This window comes from Dermacentor andersoni, chromosome 3 (assembly GCF_023375885.2).
Source record: "Dermacentor andersoni chromosome 3, qqDerAnde1_hic_scaffold, whole genome shotgun sequence".
NCBI lineage: Eukaryota > Metazoa > Arthropoda > Arachnida > Ixodida > Ixodidae > Dermacentor > Dermacentor andersoni.
Window position 1 is genome coordinate 36,150,482 of NC_092816.1, and position 21,000 is coordinate 36,171,481.

General features: G+C 45.8%; 1 protein-coding gene across 1 annotated transcript in view; it reads right to left on the reverse strand.

The window, feature by feature from the left end:
- The window catches only part of LOC126517761 (carotenoid-cleaving dioxygenase, mitochondrial-like), a 105,785-nt gene that overhangs the window by 19,078 nt on the left and 65,707 nt on the right, over positions 1 to 21,000 (reverse strand). Inside the window, exon 3 of the mRNA XM_055064728.1 lies at positions 342 to 478. Within this exon, the coding sequence (XP_054920703.1) occupies positions 342 to 478 (137 nt within the window). The remainder of the gene's footprint in view (positions 1 to 341; positions 479 to 21,000) is intronic.

Consider the following 21,000-nt stretch of genomic DNA (forward strand, 5'->3'; position numbering starts at 1 on the left):
TTTAATCAGAAAGCACACAACGCTAATACTGTAGCGACCTACAACATCCCGCTTAAATGCTGGTGTAAAGCGTTGATAGCGATATAACCGTTAACAAGCAGTCTTTTAACAATTTTCATTCGACGAAAGCTTTCCCGCCCAACCGCAATTTTGCAAACGCATTGTAGATGCACAAAGCGCCACTAGGTGCCGTTACCAGCTTTGTTACTGCCGTCCACGGCTCCGGAGAATCGGTAATCCGTAAACGGTAAAGTTTACGGAGAAGTTACAGCTCTTCGGGGACGAGTCCAGTTTCGTGAACGGCGTGAATCTGCGGGCATGCGTCGACCCGTGGCGCTCACCTTTCCCTTGTGTATCTCGAACGAGGACAAAATGGCGGCACCGTCGAACCAATGGCGAAGGCAGAAGCCCCCGCCCAACTCCCACTTGCCGGGACCCAGCCGGAAGAGCTTGCCGCTCAGCCACTCGGGGACCTCGCCTGCACACAGAGAGAAACAGACGACAAGCTTTTCGTTAGATTGGGGTTGCTGGGAAGAGCTATATACTTTACCCTGTTCGCAATAAGCAAGAGGAAGTGAGAGAGAGAGAACAAAAACAGAGAGAGATAGAGAGCGCGCCGTGTGTGATATGAAGCCTGGTTCTGACTGCTGTGTCTGCGGTTGTGTATTATGCCGTCTGTATATTTTCTTCATCTGTGCTCCTGCTCATCAAAGACCGCCTTCGTGACCTTATTTGTGCGTGCGGGGCTCATTATACGGAAAATCCGTCGGGACTCGGTATGTAGTGGGTGGTGCAACGTGTGCCCACCTTTTGCCTCTGCATGTTCCGGTGTGTCTGGAACTATATGTGGACTTCAGTTACCGTCTTACCTAACTCCTCCCTAAACTCTCGGAACCTGTGACGCTAGTCTTCATTTTGCAATATGTTTTTTTTTCTTGTTCATATTGCTATTACGTGAAAAGGAGAAGCTGTCACCATTAGAGGTGCATAAATACCTTTCTCTTACTTTCATGTGAACAATAAAACAACAAAAAAGAAAGACACCGCAGGCAGGCCTACCCCAACCGAAAACTTGGTTTACTACCCTGCACAGGGGCGAGTAGGAGGCTAGAAAGATCAGAACGAAACCACGCGTCAGGGTTCCGACCCACTACTACCAAGCGGCTAGCGTAAGGATGAGAAGAAAATACAAAAGTAGCGAGAGAGAGGCCATACACGATAAACAAATTTCAGTGCCAGCAAAATTAATGCTACTTATTGGGGAAAAGCTAGGAAAGCACGCGCGCGGGAGAGTACGAACACGAGCCGCGAACTTAAAAATGCAAATTTTTACTGCCGGGCAAACAACGGATTAATGTTCGAAAAGGCTGGCAACCACCTACGAACAAGACACAAGGGGTATATGACGGGTTGTAATTGCGAGAGTAAGAAATAAACGCTCATCCTATGCAGGCAAATCAAAACTAACGCATTGTTCCTGCTTACTTTTATGGAAAAGAAAAAAAAAAGGAAAAGAGGCAAGCGCATGGTTACTGCTCTGTTTATTTCTTTCGCCCACAGGTATTTCTACAGTTATGCCTAATCCAACAATCGGTATTAGAGGTTTGCCTGAAATATCACTAACGTCAGAAAAGAAACATCTTTATTCACATCGGGATCTCACGTTTCTATTTCCCTTGCGTGTTTCTTACCTTTTTTTGCTACCTGTATTATATTATTCGGTTTGTTTTCTATATTACTATATATTTTTTGCGAGAGGCAAGGCGAACACATTTCTTTCCTTTACTTTCATTCGAATAAAATTAAATATCACGAGTTTATGGTTCGCCAGCGCTCAATGAATTTTCGTGCACGCACCCACAATACTGGCATGTAAAGCCTACCGGACAGCGTCACTCGTTGAAATTTCGAATGCTGCTGCAAGCGAATTCTCGACGCCGTCTTCGCGCACGCTTTCTTAAAGAAACTGACAGCCGATTTTCGGGGGCCCAGTCTTTCATGGCACAACGCAAGCCTCGCACTCGGTAGTGTTTGCACCTGCAGCGGTTACTTCCAAAAGCGCGCGGATATTTTGTAAGCAGAATTTTTCGATCTGAGCAGCCTCTAAAAAATATATAGAAAGAGACCCTCATCCAGCAACGCTGAGAAGTGAGAGCGATGCCGATAGCCCGCCTCGCTAATCGGAAAAGCCGCCCGACGTTCTGCTTTCACAGCAGGAGGGAGTGTAGCTGTGGTTAACCACTTACATTTTGACCTTTTCAACCACTTTTGTAAATACGCTAAAAGAAAGCTGGTACAGTAACTTTCCGTTGTTGTAGAGACCTTTCCTATATTTGTACAACGTATTTCCCGAAGTAAACGCCTACGTCATGGCGCGGCTGGTCCCCGGCGTCGTTATAATGTCGATAGACGAGCCAAGCCAACTCGCCGAGAACGAAAGCGAAAGGAGCGCCGCTTTTGTACTCACTACAAACGAAGGCTTATCTGCGCATTGTAAGTTAGATAAAGAAGCTTATAATAGAAAAAAGTGTACTGCATCGCAATTCTAACAAAAGGACCAGAAACCGCGTAAATTAGCAGGAGGTCACGTGATTGCTCAATTATGCATCTTCATGGTTTTGCGGCATGGGGCACGAAAAGGTCAATATTAGCAACTTCTAATGAAGATATATATATATATATATATATATATATATATATATATATATATATATATATATATTCTCCATTAAAAGTGTAAGGAACGTATAAACGTTTAATGAAAAGAAAACAGGGCTCGTTTTAGCCAGCACTATAGGCAACCTTTCCATCAGCGGAGTCATCTCGATTCATATTCTGAGCGGATGTCTGTCCCTTTAAGAAAGGGGCGTTTAGGGTACATCCTAGCGAGCGAGGGAAGCCCGCCGCAACGCATCGTGCACAAAGCCCGTGCTTCCGGCTTCATCCCCCACGCGAAAAACCATTCTCCCGAAACAGTTTTCGCGGGCACGTTGATCACGTTTGCCGCTACCAAAACATCGCGTGAGGGCTTCTTTTCTGTATGTGAATTTATCTGCCCCAGCTTTGTAGCCTGTTTGCCGCAGTCTCCCTCATCACCGTATGTTTTGACGCCGAACCAAACGTGTGTGCCGAGACGCCGATGGGGAATGGAGAGAGGGGGGATTCCATGGCAACGAAGCAGTTTCCCGTCGAAGGGTGCATGTCCGCTGGGAATGCAAGAAGAGAAGCCAGCGAGTTTGTTTTCGCAAGCGAGGTCCCCCTGCGCCTTGCTTTTATGTGCTTTTGAGACGAGAGTTTCCTTATTAGATTGTACTACTTCTCTTAGGACAAGTTCCTTTCCTTGCCTCAACGGAACACTACAGCCTCAGATCAACAGCCGTTCGTGCATTTCGAAACTTTATCACGGTATTACGCAGTGCTTCAACAAGTTAACTCGGAATAGCCACTAACCGGCATACGTTACGGCGTTATTGCGACCTTAAGGGAGGGACACCAACGTACAACTGTTAGTGCCACTTATAAAATACCCGGCTAATAACTGAATTGTTACGTTGCTATAACGCCACGTGTGGCGCAGTACGACGCCAGTGAACTTGTAAAAAATTTTCCCAACTCTCTCAGCCTAGTATTTTTTACCTTTATAAGCCATCGACATCAAACGGAAAATATAATTGCAATAAGGTGAATATCATTTTCTATACTGACGTCTTGACATTCAAAACATTGATTTATTGTCTTGTTATTGTAACATTGCCATGTGTCATGCGTTAAAGCTGCCGACAGCTGAGCATATGGTAGCGCATTCAATCCAAAGCCACGAAGGCCGCAGTCTGACGGCATAGGAATGCAAAGACAAAGACACACACACAAAAAAAAAGACGTCCAAGCTTTCGTGACTTTTCTGTGCGCTCAGGATCTCTATATATGGTCAACGCTAATCCGCAGCTGCCCATTATAACGTCACGCAAAAGCACCATCAAACTCCTAGACATGAAACAGAATAGGTCAGCACAATCTGACATTAACGCGCTCGTTTGCAAAGTGTACATTACAAAGATGGCGAGCTCATAGATGGCAGCGGAATCTCAGATGCAATTATTTGTTGCAATATATCATGGGCCCTTGCAGAGGGTTACAAAAATAAGTTGCCGTGACCAATCAGCGATCTCGTCCTCAGAAGACTCCACTACCTGTTCTAACATCCATTCTAAAAAAATAAACACCGCAATTACGTTGCTAACAGCTTACCGTATACATATTTCTTCCACGTGGGGAAACCTCGTACAAACAGCGTAGCTTTCCATTGAATTGCCCTAGATTACGGCCAATTACCTTTCGTAATCGGCATTATCTTTCGCTTTGGTGAAATTGCGTTTATTTGTCTGGCGAAACCTACTTGTAATAGCATTCACAGATCTCAAGAAGCACTCACTCTGACGTGAAGAAAAAGTGAACCCTATGGTGATTCAGGGAGTGCTGCCGTAAGGGCTTCTTGCTGTGCTTCTTGCTTCTTACCGTGGCGTCAGAACATATCACCCCTACTTTTCACCTCGTCTGGCGATTTATGACCTAATTCCGTACACGGGGGCTTCCACGCCTTCAATAGCCACGTCTCATTTACTTTATCCTTTTTCGTTGTTCTAGTTGTCTTTCACACCTTCGTGTTTACCGAGGGTTTTGTTTTCTTTTCGTCTGGAGTAGAGTTCCCTCTTTAACGAAAAATACGGACTTGCACATCTGCCAGCGAGACGGCTAGTGGTCTTCTGTTTACGTTTTCGTCGGCCTTACGGAGCGAAGGAGGGTGTTCTAGAAGACATTTGTTTCTCTATTTCAAGTGCAGGGAGAAAAGCGGAGCTTTGTGTCGACCCTCAGTGGCTTTGGCTTCAGCTCAAGTGCGTCGCCCCACGGCGCCGTCTGTTCTACCGTCACGATCTTCTTTCTCCGGTTCCCCCGAGGCTACAGCCCCGTGAAGCCAAGCCAAGCACTTCTCGGTGACCTTTCTCATTTCCTGAAATGGCCCCGTTCCCCTGTTTCTTTCTTGCGTTATTCCTCCTGCTTGTCCCTGAAACTTCCTTCTGCTTTCTTCTTCTCCGATATATACGCACTTTGTTGTTGTTGTTAGTCGCGGACCCACTTCCGTTTGCTTTTTTTTTTCCTTTCGGAGACAGCGTCGACGTTCATTGCCCGCGATGCAGCTTTTTCGTCCGCGCCATTACGTCGCGACCAGAGCAGACCGAACGAGGTCAGCAAATGTGTCGCTTTGCAGACGCGTCCAGCCCGTCGCTTGTTTACTCATCAACGCCACGTGTGCGACTCATACTTAGCGCACTTTGGCAATTCATGTAGTTTATAGTATATTTTTGCCGTTTCTAACTGGCTACATCGATTGGTATTTTTTCAGTGCACATTTGTCACCGAGTTGCTTTCAACCGAAGGCAAATAGCGGAGATCGGTTTTCGTATCGCCTTCAACTCCAATTGCCAATATTCTCTCCCCCAAATGCATCGATGCGCAACACTCATCGCTCTTGTTTATTTTTTTCCTTGTTTTTTTTTTTCTTAGTCTGACGGCGTCTGTATGACCATGATTCATTATACATTTCACACTGTCCGTTGGCATCACATGCAAGAAGGCGAAAACCCTTGTAACGACCCTGATAGGACGTACCGAATGTTTTTTATTATTATTTAAGGTGGGTTATGCTAGCGTATGTAGTTACATGTTATTTTGCGATAAGAGCGAATATGGGACCGAAGATTAGGCACACGCACGCACATGAACACGTGCATACGTGCACACACACACGCACAAACGCACAAGCGCGCAAACACCTAGACACGCACGCACGAAGTTGCCGCCCCGATACACGGCGACGTCATGGATTTCACGCCTGATTATATTTTTCCGTAAATACAAATTGCATAGTAAAAGAGGCAAAGACTGAATTTAACAAGCTTACAGAATTTTATTGCACCACAATTGTTAAAATATGCGAGAAGGCATCGAAATATGTGATGTCACACTGATGTACCAGCAACGCAAGCAGAACTTAAAAAAAAATAAAGTGTAAATGTGTCATTTTGTTCCTCTACAAGCAATCAACTCTTTGTCGCCTAATTGACGAAACTAAAATTCTGACAGAACATTTTACCCGTCTAGATTGATTTGGTGTATTTATTTATTGTCCCTTCAACAAGTGTGTGTGCCGTAATGTTGAACAGTTAAACGAAAAGCTAAAATGAAGAGTGCATGAGTATGACTTATGAAAACGTATAGAAGCATCTAGAGAAATGAATTGCAGGAAAGAAAAAGAAAAAGCCTGGTGAGCATCGCCATTTCCCCGCCCGAAGCAAGCAATTTGGATTTGCCGCGGAGAATATATAAAGAAAAGAAGAAAACCAAATAAGCAAAAATTAACATGCCCAAACTGCGAAGCAAGCGAAAGTCTACTCTGCGATTTGAGTTTCTATATTCGCACGCACTTATTGGGCGTTTGAGTGGTTCTGAGCTGTGAACGGAAACGTCTGTATCAGCATGCGTCCGAAAAAGGAAAGTCAAAGCTCGTCAGCGTGGACACGCAAAGCCTGAAGTGCACCACTCTCGTCGACCATTAAGCGCTAGTGCGCGGCGTGGCCCTCGAAATGGGAACGTTCAGTGAATATGACGGTCAGGAGATTTTCGCTCTCGACTGCGATGTCCCAGCGTTACGATAACCGCTTAAGCGGCTTCAGTCGCAACATTAATGCAAACATTCCCTTTGAGTCATTCCGGTTTATCTTTGCTTCTGCGGTACATGAATTCTGCGTTTTTGATGGCGTTTCCGGGAGCTCTTATTGATGTCTCTTTTTTTGTCACGCCTCAAACGAAACCTTGTCGATTGACGTCGTCACCTTTTACACCCTTGTGACTGTAAAACACGTTGACTACGTCTCGTACGCGAGACCCTTTATTTATCTATTTCCTTTTTGCAATGAAACGTTGCGACAAGCAGTGGCAATTTTCAAGGTTCAAGCTGCTTGCATCTGTCTACTCATCTCAGGTCACGTGGCTGGGCTTCAAACTTTCCTTTGAGGGGCATACAACAAGACATAAGGTCAGAGAGCACGAGATAAAGAAGACTTGCATAACTGTAACTCCGGTAATTTCAGCTCAATCCCTTTTATTTCTCTTCTTGAGGGTGAAATATATTTACTGGAACATTTCTTCTGTTGAGTGTATGCTATTGCGGGTTGGCCTTTTGCAGTTACGCTCTGTTTTACTTAATAATATGTCAGTTGTTAACGCGCGCACTGTGTGCTTCTGTCGCGTTTGCAGACGTCTCTTTTTCGCCGTAAGCAACGAATGCCAACCAACTTCCTCCTCTGTCCACAATGCTGGAGTTCACATGGCACAGAAGCACTCTTGGTGGCGTTATCTGGGCTTACGATGACTACAGTAGCGGCTAGCATCAGTTATACGAGTAGCGCAATCTGTTTCTTCGTCACGCACCAAAACATCGCATGAGCGAGGTGTGATTCTTTGTCTGGATGATGTGTTTGAGTGAGTGCCAACGAATTCCTTTAATAATGCTTGTGCTGAAGTAAGACGACTAAAAGAAAAGTCACAGCTTAGACACAAATGAATACAGTGCTTTCAAATTAAACAAGTTTGTCAGGCAGACCTACGACCGTCGTGCCGAATCGACATTGTAGCTGACTACTAGAGCGTCGCATTAGAAGCGGAAGCATCCGAGATGAATGCACCTGGAGCAAAAAAAAAAAAAGAACATGGTACAAATACAGGTTCACTTACGACTAGCATAGACACATTCCGCGAAGATAAAGCGTACTCCACAGGCGTTCCGAAGTAGTTTCTCTTATATTTTCATTTCAAGGGGCGTCACGCCAACGCCTACAGTTTTTCCAAGGCAGAGGGTGCGTGTAGTTTGCTGAAGCCGATGAAACGTGACGAACGAGTGCGTGTACTTGGCTTCTCGCCAGTCTTGGGCAAGGGCACGTCGATGAACGCTGCAAATTGGGCGTAAGTAGACCGTGGCCTCCCTTCGTCCCGGGCTTGGAGCCTGTACCCGGTGATTCTGCTGCATCCAAGCGCTCCTGAGCGCCCCCATGAGGCTGGACTAAACTATTACTGCGCGGCGCGAAGAAGCCCCAGAGATGAAAACATTGAAGACTTGTGAAACAAGCATAGAACGAAAAACAGGAAGGGAGGGGAGGGGGGGGGGGGGGCTACTGAGCTCGGCGATGTGTGTTTATGCTCCAAGCTCTAGAATGACTCCCTTGGTGGTTCTTTCCATTGTATTCCGCCTCAGTTTTTTTCGTTAGTTACTCTCAGTTTTTTTAGTTACAGAAGTTGAAATACCCGAGGGGCTAGCGAACATAGCGCTATCATAGCGTGCCTTCTCTGCTCTATAATAGCGACAAAAAAATCAAAGCAAACAATAAAATCTAACTAACAAAAACTAAGTGCTGGCGGTGAGTTGAAATAGTGGTAGTTGGGACACTCTGAAACAACAGAGAGAGTAAAGAAGAGAATAATTTTCACGAGCGTTTCTAAAAGTGAAGCTTACATCGGCGCGCTAGTTAGGTTTTATTTTCTACGTTTTTTGTTGATGGCAAACAGGAAAACTCCATTTAAGACAGTAATGGCGTCCTCAATCGATTTCTGAACCATACAAAATAACGAAATGAAAGTGCTCTGAGGTAGAAAAAAGATGTCCGGTTAGATTAACCACGCCTCCATAGGAGCACTGGTTCAGTACTCTATGTCAATGTGAACCGGCGATAAGAAACTACTTTAAAGCGCCGCTTCTAGGCAACCGTTCCTGCGTAGAGAGTCGTCGTTCCCAGCGTAACAGAGCGAACGAGAGCAGCGAATGAAAGAGCGAACGCGAAGCGCAGCGCGGGATGAAAAAAGCGGCGAGTGCGAACAGAGCGGGAGGGCGAAAGCAGAGGAGGGCGGTGCCGCGGAAGCATGAGGAAGAAAGCGGAGGAGGAAGCTAGGGCGAAAGCATGAGAAGAAGAGTGTAGTGCCGCGCAAGATGTGCAATGCGGCGACGATGGTTACGAGATGGCGCCACAGTAGCGCGCGTCGTATGTATGCAAACAAAGCGCTGCATGAGCGGAAGTCTGTCTGCGACGGCTGCTGTGAGTCGCGCCCACGCGTCACCCACGCGCTGCTTCTCGCGATCCCTCGATTAGCGAGGCAGCCGCGCCACACTGCGCTCCGTTTTCAACGTGCCGCACGAGACAGATTGTCCGCACCAGTCAATGCATCACTAAATGAAAACACCCATAGAACTGCACTCAGACTTCGCATTAGGGGGTACAGTGATCGTCGGTGAAATTTTTCTTTTTTTTTACCCGAGCCATGAATCCATTTCTACATTTTTCTAAATTCCTTACACCATGTATAGATTTGCCATTCCATTCTTATGGCCAATGCGCATAGGGAAAGTTACAAGGGCCACAGAGAAGAAAAACAGCGCATGACTGTTTGTGAGCAGTAACATGGTCGCGAGTCATGAAAGTGAGGTGCAATCAACAAGCACCTTTTCTTGTGTTTTTGAAACTGAAATATAGCCGTGAGCTGAAATTAATACCTCTGTCGCACGGCACGTGTAATGTCATTCACAGTAAATGAGATCCATAGCGAATGTCTCTGCGGTCTCGCGCTCCCTGTCTACGCGGGTATAGTGAATGTCATTCGCAAATGATGGCGATGTTTATCAGCACGCAGGTAGTAGTCGGCAATCGACATGTGAAATTTCGGGTTGCGCTTCGCCCTGCGCAAATGGGTGAGGTGATCTTCCCACACTTTCTGCAGCGCGCGCCTCACCGTCGGTCCAGTGCACTTTTCGCTTCTCATTCTCCGCTGACGAAGCTGCAGAGCTGGCTTTCGTGGTTTGGCGGCTAGGCTTTAGCGTGGCACCACTTTGAAAACAATATGCAGAATTGAAAAAGAAAACGCGGACGAGCGTTTGTAAACATGGCCGACAAGAGGCGCTAGCGTCGATTCGGCAACTGGGAACAAGAATATAGCTGCACAAACCACTTCAACTATCGTATTCTACGTCATAAAGAGGTTTAAAAAGTTCATAACAGCAACTATGACAACCTTTACTCTGATTACATTTCGTTTTAAATTATCGATTTCGTAATTTTTTGCCAAGCCCCTGTCGTAGAGATTACATAAGTCGCGCTTGCATGAGTTCAGGGAACTAATTCAATGGTCGAATGCCATTAGCCGTGATTGTCATTCACTATGCCCGCGTATGAGCAACAATAATGACTTTAAGACGTTATATCATTCGCTGCAAATGATATTACACGTGCCATGTGACAGGGGTATTAGTTGGAATGAAATGCAAGTGTCCTCTAGAAGTCTTTATTCAGTGACCGATAACATCTGGCACCGCCCGAATGCTCCCTTGCATTCGCGGAACAAAAACAAGAAACGTTGAAACATTAAGTCATTGCGCGTAAACATGATGGCGCTGGTGAAGATAGGCCAGTTTTGACAGACCTTGTAACCGCCGTCGATGTTGGAACGGGCAAAGGAACGGAGACCGCTATCTTAATTCCATGCGATGAGACTCTTTCATGCCCTTGGAGTAAACTACGTAGCTGTTACGATGGCTTAAACAGAGAAACAATATCTTATTTAAAGCCGTGTATTAAATAAAAGTGGCAGACTATGTGATTTACATTGCAAAGCACTTAACGGCACAACAACCACAAAGAAGAATACGGCGCGATAATGATAACAATAACCATGAATGTTCGTTGCGAAATTCATAAGCATAATTTCTGTATCTATTTTAGCCTGCCTGTGAGAACGATTTATAAAGAGCGCTGTACTTTAGCCTCTACACAAAGTTATTACGCTAGAGTATTACGCTAAAACCCCGTTGCGTGGGACATTACTGCTTCACACAGTTAGAAAAAAAAACATAGCAACGGCAGAAACAACAAAGAGCTAGAAAACACTACGCGGGCGCACACACAAAATAAGGACAGGCACGCAGAACTGCGGGTGTGCCCCTATTTTGTAGCGCATGCCTGCCTTTGCTCCGCTTAAGCTCCGATAAAACGAAGCTAGAGCTGAGAGGTGAAGAGGACAGCATTATCTGTGGACCGTCTTACCGTCCGAAATACCAGGAACCAAGATCTGGAGCTGTGCATAGTAAACCCTGCGGGTATATAGTTTCGTTTTCTCTGCTTTAACACCAAGACGAGCGACGCCGCTCTCGCTGCGAAAGTCCGGGTGTGCCAAGAAAAAGAATCGGCCATCGCGGACAAAGCACTTCCTCGGGGATCAGCGCACCCATAGCCGTCAAAGGAGCTTAGCGCGAAGAAAAGCCCGTGGGGATTTGGAAAGGTATAGAGTTTGACCGAGTCGCTTGTATCAGGAAAATACCAATGGAGGTGCATCGCGAGAAAGGACGCCTACTCTCGCGACGGTAGAGCTGCTTCATGCTGAAACTTCGAGTGATCGCAATTTTTTTTTTAACAAGTAGTCACCACATTAGGCTGGTAACTAAAGATAAGCTGTCTTTCATGCAAGCTAATTTTCTTTTTTTTTCAGCTAGCTGATTACCAATATAGTACACGCATACCCATGAACGAAAGTATACGAACCAGAGGCTAGCCGTAAAAGACTGAGTTTATTCGTAATTCAGACGCGGAAACTGAAATTGACGAGTGAACTGGAAGCTTATCAGCGCTGTTCAATTCCAAGCCTTATGCGGAGGAGAAAACCGTCTTTATCGCGGAATTCCAGGTCCGTATGGTGTTGCTCAGGGAAGTATACGTTTATGTCGTGTATACGTCGCGCACACAGCGTACCAGACACGTTTGGTTTACTTTTACCGGCCGTGGTGTCAACAGTCCTGCTCAGTCACTGCCACAAAAACAGCCCTCAATTTTATCGACGCAATAAATGGTGAAAGTTGATCGTAGCTGCAGCACTCCAAAATTGCGCCTCGCGAAGTCATCAGCAGCGACTTTCTTTACTGTAAACCTGGATAATTTTCCTTTTGCAACGAGACTATGTCAAATTGCAGCTTTAAAATAAATAATGAAAGCATGTTTTCTCTTTGTTTTTTTTTTCTTTTTTTACAACTTTAGGTAGGGGGCTTATGTCGCAATGCCCCAATGTAGCGACATCATGGCTCAGGCGTCAGAGCAGTATAACGTAATTATAGTTTGGAATCTCTTTACTGCGTGCGTTTTTTTCAGGTCAGGGTGTAAAGGAAAAAAGAAAAAAGAAAGGTTGTGGTCAGCCTAGTTTCAATCCCAATGCACCATTCGTTTCTCGTACGCGTATACTTTCAACTACGTCCACAATTAGCACATTTGCGACACACTTGCACCAGCTGATGTGCTCATGCGACCGTAATCGGGTTTGGCAGTTGGCCGAACGCTCTCAATTTGTCTTCATCAACGGAACCAAGTTACAAAACTCAACAGCTCACTCCTCTCACCGGCACTCCCAAGTTTTTTCTGTTAATCTCTTCTCTGCACGCTTCAGTGGCAAAAATGTCCATTAGTTGACGCGTATAATCGTGAGTGGTGATGAGTGGTTTGGTGAATTTCTCGTTTTACTTCGAGAACAGACCGAGCTAATTGCTCAAAGTCTAGTCATTTTCTGTTTCTTTCTTTCGGTTTCGAAACTACTCTTCTTTTTTATAGAAGACGCTAGCACTCCATATGGCACCCGGCAGAAGGAGGAATTTTTCGAAAAGGCAGTCTGCATAAAATATCGAAATAAATTACGAATTTTAACGCCCCAAAGCGTCACACGGACTATGACAGAGGCCGTGGCGGGGAACTCAAGATCAATTCTTAAGTTAATTAAAATACGACGTAGTTAAAATACTACGATCTTATTATGGAGCACGTCGTATGTGGGGGACACTGTACCAATTTTTAGCATCTGTGGTTCTTTGACGTACGCCTAAATCTACGTACACGAACATTTTTGCATTTCTCCCTCATCAAAATGCGTGCGCCGCGGCCGGGATCGCCCCCGTGACCTCACTCTGAGCCGGGTATTCTAACCCGCGACCTCGTGCTCAGCAACGGAGCGCCATACAGCCATTGAGCCTTCACCTGAGCCTTAGTGTCAAAGTGACGCTACCCCTGCATACCTGTACTGTATGCATTCTTCTACAAGCGCTGTCTTCGGTGACGCCTCCACGAAACCGCCCAAAAAGGTGAATGTCACGGCAATAATAGAGGGTATGTAGAGGGGATCTCATGCTTGACCCTTCATTGACGAGTATTGCCTATAGACAACATACCAAAACAAAACAAAACATCACCACCATTTCACTCCTGTGAACGTGGTGGTCAACGAAGCTGTAGGTATGTTGCGCCTAATGTAGGGCAACCTGTCCAACACTGATCCCGTGATGTGCGCCCATTACGCACATTGCTCTTCAAGTTGATATATGACACATACGGTTCAATGAAGTTTACAAACCTTTATTTTATTTGTTACTTTGAAGTTACTGCTATACCTACTTTGTGGTCACTATGTTACAAACAGATTTTTTCCGATTTTATTTGAGAAATCATTTTTTTGTAAAAGTTAAATCAACGCATGACTCGTGTACGGTAAAGTTGGTAGAATCGGATCGTTGAAGTAACTGAGGCCAAACATTTACACGAAGTGGGTGAACTACTGCTTTGTTGAGATGTCGGTTTTGAGATGTCTACGTTAAAGTTTCGGACAATGACTACCGGCGAGAGAGTTGAGGCAACCTGCGTTGATCAACGAGGGAGTGCAAGCGCTTCATCATCAATCACGTGATTTGACGGCTTTTTTTTTTTAGAGGGCAGCTCTTAGGCGCGCGTTCCAATGGCGAACGCCGGCGTAGCCCCTCGTAACCGAGTGAATGATGGCTATACGAGATGGCGCAAAGTAGCGCGCGTCGTCTGTGTGGAAACAAAGCGCTGCATGAGCGGAGGTCCGTGTGCGGCGGCTGCTGTGAATCGCGCCCAGGCGTGAGCCGCATGCCGCTTTTCGCGATCTCCAGATTTAGTGAGGCAGTAGCGCCACATTTCGCTCTGCTAGCAACGTGCCGTACGAGACAGATTGTCCGCGCCAGCCAATATATCGCGAAATTAGAACACGTACACAGCTCCGCTCAAATTTCGCATCAGGAAGTATCGTAATCGTCGGTGATCTTTTTTTTATTTGTGCGTTTCGCATCGAAACGCAAGGTGTGCTTCATGTTCGCTTCATGCCCCTGCCTTACGGGGAGGGGGAGGTATGAGTCATTGCTCCTGGCCCAACACTGCCACCGGGATCGGCTCACTAGGTTTTCTGTCGATGTGACGGACGCGAAAGAATCCCGGGATCCTAGCCATAGACAGCTTTGCTGTAAAATGTATATATATATATATATATATATATATATATATATATATATATATATATATATATATATATATATATATACATATATATGTCTTGCTACATGTCTTGCTATATGTCTTGTCTATGCTACATGTCTTCAGCCAACCCTGAATGACAGGCAGCAGTCACCATTTGTTGGTATAGAGGCGGAACACGGGACAAGAAAGGAGAAATTTGGCAAGCTACTCGCTTTCTTTTGAAAGCGCGATCAGGGGAGAATGACCGATGCAAGATCTGCTGCTGCAGTAGTGCCACAGACGTGGTGTAGCCTAAAGCAAATGAATAATGTATCTATGGTTCACACTTGACGAGAACTGTCTGTACGAATTCCGAAGAAAGCCATAGGTGGCTTGGGGTCAATCCCACTTCCCTTTTTCCGTCCTGTGCTAGCGAAAAAAAGGAAAAGTTCAAGCAATATATAAAGCTGGAAGCGTTCCTCCGAATTCACAGGGGCCGTAAAGTAAATTCAAAAAGGGTGCAGCACACGGTTGGGCGCGTTCGGTGTCCGAGTATGGGGCTGGCAGCCCGTCCGCCACTTTGCCATTACGTGCATTGGCAGTGACGATGGGCATACCGGGAAACCTGCACGTTCAAAGTTAGGCCTACTCGCTGTGAATGCGTGCTGTTGCTGCGGCCCCGTTGAGAGAGGCGAAGAATGTGAGCCAACTATTGCACGGAGTCTGCATTCCAGCGCACTTCGTGCCACGCACCTTGCACATTGACACGAACTTCGAGAACCTATTAGAAAACTTTGGCGGACGTCAAGCGCAGCCCTATATAACAGTCCGCCCGGGCCAGATTCACGCTGGCGCTTCCTGCCCGAGCTGTATCGCTTGCGCAGGCGCACGACTTCCTCGTGCGGTCCCACCGCGTCGCGGATTAATGAGCGAGGTCGTCCCGATCGATGAGTGTAATTAACGCTGAATCAGTGGGGCGGAAAAGAAAGCGGACGCAGGACCACCTTTCTTCCATGCGACGACGTCTCAGTAAATGCGTGCAGCGCAGCGGAGGCTGTAGAGCATGCGCTATCCGATCGGGATGCTGCTGAATTCCTCCCTGTAAACGACGTGTGTTCGTGAAATCAAGGGCTGACACGTAGGCAGCACTGATATGTGTCGCTACAATTAAGTATCAAGTTGGGCTTACCAATCGTGAATGTCCTTAGTGGTACGTTTTCATGAGGCAGTGCCGAATACAAGCTTTAATTTGCAAATTACACAAAGGGAACAATCACAAGGGAAGTGCGTCCGAGAAGCGCAAGTGACAAGTACGCTTCGCAGTGATATCTGAAGTACAGAAACCAATATCAAGATCGGTTGAAAGTTAGGCGCCATTACATCAGTGGAACTTACGAAGCCACTCAACAACGCTTCTTTTTGCTAAGTGTAAGTCATGAATGGTAATCATTGTATAGAGTTTGCAGAAATCTCGTAGACGCAGGAACAATTACTACACAGATAATCAGAATTCCCATTTCGTTACTTGTTTGCACACTTTACTTTTCGGCACGTACTTCGGTATAAGCCTGTTCTGATATGCATGATTCAAACTGAACTCGGTATGCGTGAGTGTAACGGCTGTCCTTTCGCGCACGGCTGTGTTAATCACATATTCAGATAGACGAGAAATGCACGTTTCAACACGATTGTGACCTCTGTCAAAATTCTGGCACTGCAGTTATATACATCAATGAGCGGTTCCGATGCAACGGCTCTAAGCACGGCTTGTAGCTTCCGGAACGCTGCACGTTTTTTTTTCGCGCGTCTGAATGGGCCCCTCCTTGGACACGCATTCCAGGAACCTCGTTTACCGGCGACAGCGCCCTGTCAAGCACATCGCCCGAGCATGCCGCGGCGAGTTTGTACCCTGTGCCGATAAGCGTGAAACTCGCAGAGGTGCTGTTTAGCAGGCGTAAAGCTTCAAATAGCTCGCACGTTAACGGAAAGTACAAAAAAAAATGGTGCAGAGGCACGGGTCCCCTACTCGGGCGACATCGGAGGACACTTCGCTCCCGTTAACCGTGACGCACATTCTCTAAGCTTTGCATATACCCGTGCGCACGTTCTTGACGTTTGTGATCCTCGGTTTGTAACTTCTTCTTTTCTCCGATGGGAAATTATATTCAGTGCTCGTGCATGCTTACGATGCATGCACGTGTATATGCAGCGATGCATGCACGTGTGCACGTGTGCCTCCTAATCAGATCGTGATTTCGGCAAGTAAAACCCCAGAGTTGTTCTTTATTTTTTGGTCTAGCCATGCAGGAATCTCTTGGCGGCGCTTTGTATCGATTAACACATCTGAGCGTTCTGGGATACATCGGAACTGCATGTTGGCACCAATGATGACGGATAATAAAAAATGCCATTTTTCTGAAGTACTGTCGAGAGATGGTGCGACAGAGGTCAAGATTGCTGCCTATATTCCATCCACCTTACGGAACGATGTTTCGCACCTAGCAGTATTTATTCTTATTTTTAATCAGTAGCGTACGCACTATTAATCTGTTTTCGACGAAAAATAGAATTTCTTCGCCCAAACGTGACACTAGGCACGACACTACGCCAAATGTTTTCTATAGACGAAACTTAATAGCGAACGAGCCTGCACTTTAACAGCGTGTGCGGCTCATATCTGCTCTCTTAAGCGACGTAACATTCAGACCATGTGAGTGCAACTTAGCCTTTTCAGAATTGCCTGGCGCACTCATGACCCAGACAACTGTTCTTCCTTTTGTTCTATCAGGAATACAAAAAATGTTTATTTATTTATTTATTTATTTATTTATTTATTTATTTACATATACTGCAACCGAATATAGGGCTATAGCAGCATAAGCATTTGCCTCATGCTTTCTAAGCTTTGGCTAAAGTTGGCTGCTTTGGTAACTAATCGTTTTCTATTGTTGACACTGATTACAGCTATTTCTTGTCTTTTGTTCTTTCATCGTACCAGGCCAACAAACGACCACATTTCCGCCCATGTATGTCGTACTTTGAGACCAAGCTCCCTTTTCAATTCCGTGCTTGTTCGCTTATTCGACAAAGGAACCACAGGAAACGCTTCTCGGCGCTGTTAATTAACTGGCCCTCGCTCACCAAGGACTCATTACGCGCCTACGCAAAATTAGCCCTCGCGAGCCGCCGTCAACTATAGAGCGACGACGCAAGGGAAGCAAGATCAAAACCGACAGCGTCAAAATCGACAGCGCAACCCCGTCCGTGTTTTGGCGAGCTCCCTCCCGAGCAACAGATCGAAAGCTCATCAAGACGAGAGGGCACGGGACCGTGGTTTCTACGGGCGATCGATGTTTCCGATGCGCCTGAACAAATCAAATGAGAGCCAGCGCTTTCATTCGCCAGTGCTATGGCTTCGGATCGCGCTCGCCTAACAGATTGCCCTAACAGTGCAGGCGGAACAACCTAGAGGATCAAAGATCGATCAAAGACCTACGCAAACCTCTCTCCAGAAGTTTGCATCAATCAATCAATCAATCAATCAATCAATCAATCAATCAATCAATCAATCAATCAATCAATCAATCAATCAATCAATCACTTAACTCCAGAAGCTGTAATTACTCTTTCAGAAGTGCATAAAGCACAAATATTTATTCCTGAATTGGTACAACGTCTACAAACCATGCTACAGCTAAAACATTGCAATTCAACAAGGTCATCTCACGTTGGCTGCCCATGTTGATGTCTGTGTAGATTGCTATAATGTTTTCACTTTTTGTGCGTATTGAGATTTGATTTTACCGCCAATAAAGAGAAAAAAACTTGTCACTGGATCAACGAACCGTTAACACAAGAGAGGCGCTTATTTTTTTCATTTCAAATATATGCATCAAAGAACTTTGATATTCTTATCCATGTGATTAGGTTCTGTGATTTCTTCAGTTTTTTTTTTTACTTTCCCTGTTCATATTGTTAGTTCACCCACTTGTTTCAACAGTGTTATGTGGTTTTCGCACCAACTTTCCGTTCCATGTTTTTTTCTTGGTTCATATTTCTCGTCAGCCGGCACTCTGCATGGCCAAACTTTCCATTCCTCGCAACTATTAACTGAAAAAGTTAGCTTTTCTTCAATTATATGTAAAGCTCACTATTAATTAATTGTTTCGAACAGCGCGCTCACTGCCTGTTAGGATGAGATCAAACTATACCACGTATGTCAAAACCAGTGAGACAGCACAGGGATCACACTCCTGATAACTCAAAACGTGTTTCCCACATCGCTTTGAAACCGCTGTGAAGAAAATAATGATGTTTATTTTAAAAAAAAAAGCAGTATGCAAGTGTTCTTATACGTCACCCAATTAAAGGGGGGAGGGGGGCTAATAAATTTCTGATAAAGCTAACTACGATGGATCTCATAGCTGCGTCCTCTGTGACTATTTAGCCCCAGTATCGTTCACTTGCAACGGGCTACTCAATCTGCCGAATAGATAACGCAGCAAGCACAAACAATATTGATCGCCATCTTCTTCCTGCTTCTCATCATCAAGTTCATTCCATTCATCTAAACTGTACGACCAAGACCTTTCCCAGCGATCTCCGATCCCCCTGGCCTTGCAGCAGCTCACCCCCCCCCCCCCCCCCCAACATTTTGCCTGCAGATGTTCTAATTTAACTACGCTTCGTAATTCTCTGCCGTCCTCGACTGCGCCTCCCTTCTCCTGGCACCCATTCAGTAACTTAACTACACGGCCGGTTATTTGCCATGAGCATTTCACATGCTTAACGTGTAACCTAAAGAGGCGGGGAGATAGCGGCGTCGAGTAGAGCGCAAACAGTGGTAGCCGATGTTCCAATCGACGTTAAGAGGATGAAATGGCGTTGGGCTGGCCGTGTAATGCCTAATAAGAAGAGCGAGCCGGATGGCGGAGACGAAGAGAACGCAGCAGCTCAGAGTTCACCTCCCGACGCCGTCTTGTTTTCGCCACTTTAGTCATTTGGCATTTGAGTTTTTTCTCGATTTTTTATTTTACTATTTTTCTTCATTATTTTTTATTTATTTCCTTACTGTAAGATATTGCACTTGAAAGCTAAACCGCGGTAAGGCTTAGCTAGATGTTTATCTAGGTTGGATGATAATAAATAACGGCATGTACTATGCAGGAGAAATGGCTTGTTTACGGATGAAACAGATGGCGGACTCTCCTGAAAGAAAAATAAGACAGGGATTGCAACCGACGCCAGCTAATCGAATTGGAGGCGTCGGCCCAGAATCGTTGGCGGAGTGGCAGACAGAGTATAACGGCGCCGTCAGTTCATCGCCGGCAGCTCATCAGTAACGAGATAAAGAAAAATGTAGGAAGAGCGCCGCCACAACTTGGAAGATAAGTCTACGTTCTCCGGGATTGCCTGGTAGTTAGGAATAAAAGGAAGAGATACAGAGATTGGAGAGATCGCTTGTTTTCCGTGTTCCTCGACTAGACGGCCGTTCTGCTTAACGAAAGCCTAACGAAGACGTTCTGCGAGAACTTGCTGCCGCAATACTTTATTCCTTCGCGAAATTACCTTGTTCGCCTGGGTTAGCTATTACAAAGGATGATAGTCTCGAAGTATGCTCACCGCTCTTCTGAAGCCTACAAGTGGGTCAACTTACTTCTTTGATTGTTTGCTTGTTTGTTTGTTTGTTTGTTTTTTCACCGCAGAAGCATGTTCTATTCTTTTCCCAAGACACAGTGGTCAAGAAAATTAACTGTGTGTGTTCGTATTGCTGTGCAATGATTCTTTAACAGGATTTCTTAACAGCTAGCAAAGAAAATAGCGAGAAGTAGGCAATATACATTATGGACACACATCACACAAAGAAAACTCTTACCATAGGATTGCCTCGTACGAGCAAACTTCAGCCAGATCGGATGCTGGACATATATTTAGCGAAGGTGGCCTGTCAGTGGAAAAGAACAACTTACGAACGCAAAGCTTTGTGAACTCGACCCCATAACCAGCAGCTCTTTTAAGGTGGGAACAAACCTTCTTCAGGGGACTGCGGGAACTGGCTGAATAATTATGGCGTTGAGGCTGTTCTCATCGCGAGCTCGCCGCTGGTGCTCACCCCTCACAACTTTAAAAAAAATTACATTATGGGGTTTTACGTGCCACAACCACTTTCTGATTATGAGGCACGCCATAGTGGAGGACTCCGGAAATTTTGACCACCTGGGGTTCTTTAACGTGCACCTAAATCAAAGTACGCGGGTATTTTCGCATTTCGCCCACATCGAAATGCGGCCGCCGTGGCCGGGATTCGATCCCGCGACCTCGTGCTCAGCAGCCCAACACCATAGCCACTGAGCAACCACGGCGGGTCGTCACAACTTTGTCGCCGGGTGCTCCGTCATCAAACCCGTAGCCCGTGCGCTGGGCGCACCGACAGAGCGCGACGGAATGAGTAGAAATAAGATCAGAATGCCTTAGAATACGCACTTATAAAGCGAGATACAACAAGGAAAAAGAAGCACGTGCTTGCTGCGGTAAAGCTAGGGAAACGATGGAGCATGTTTTACTAGAATGTGAAGTTTCCTGCCCAGCGGTCTATTTAGGAATCACTGGCCTCCTTGAAGAC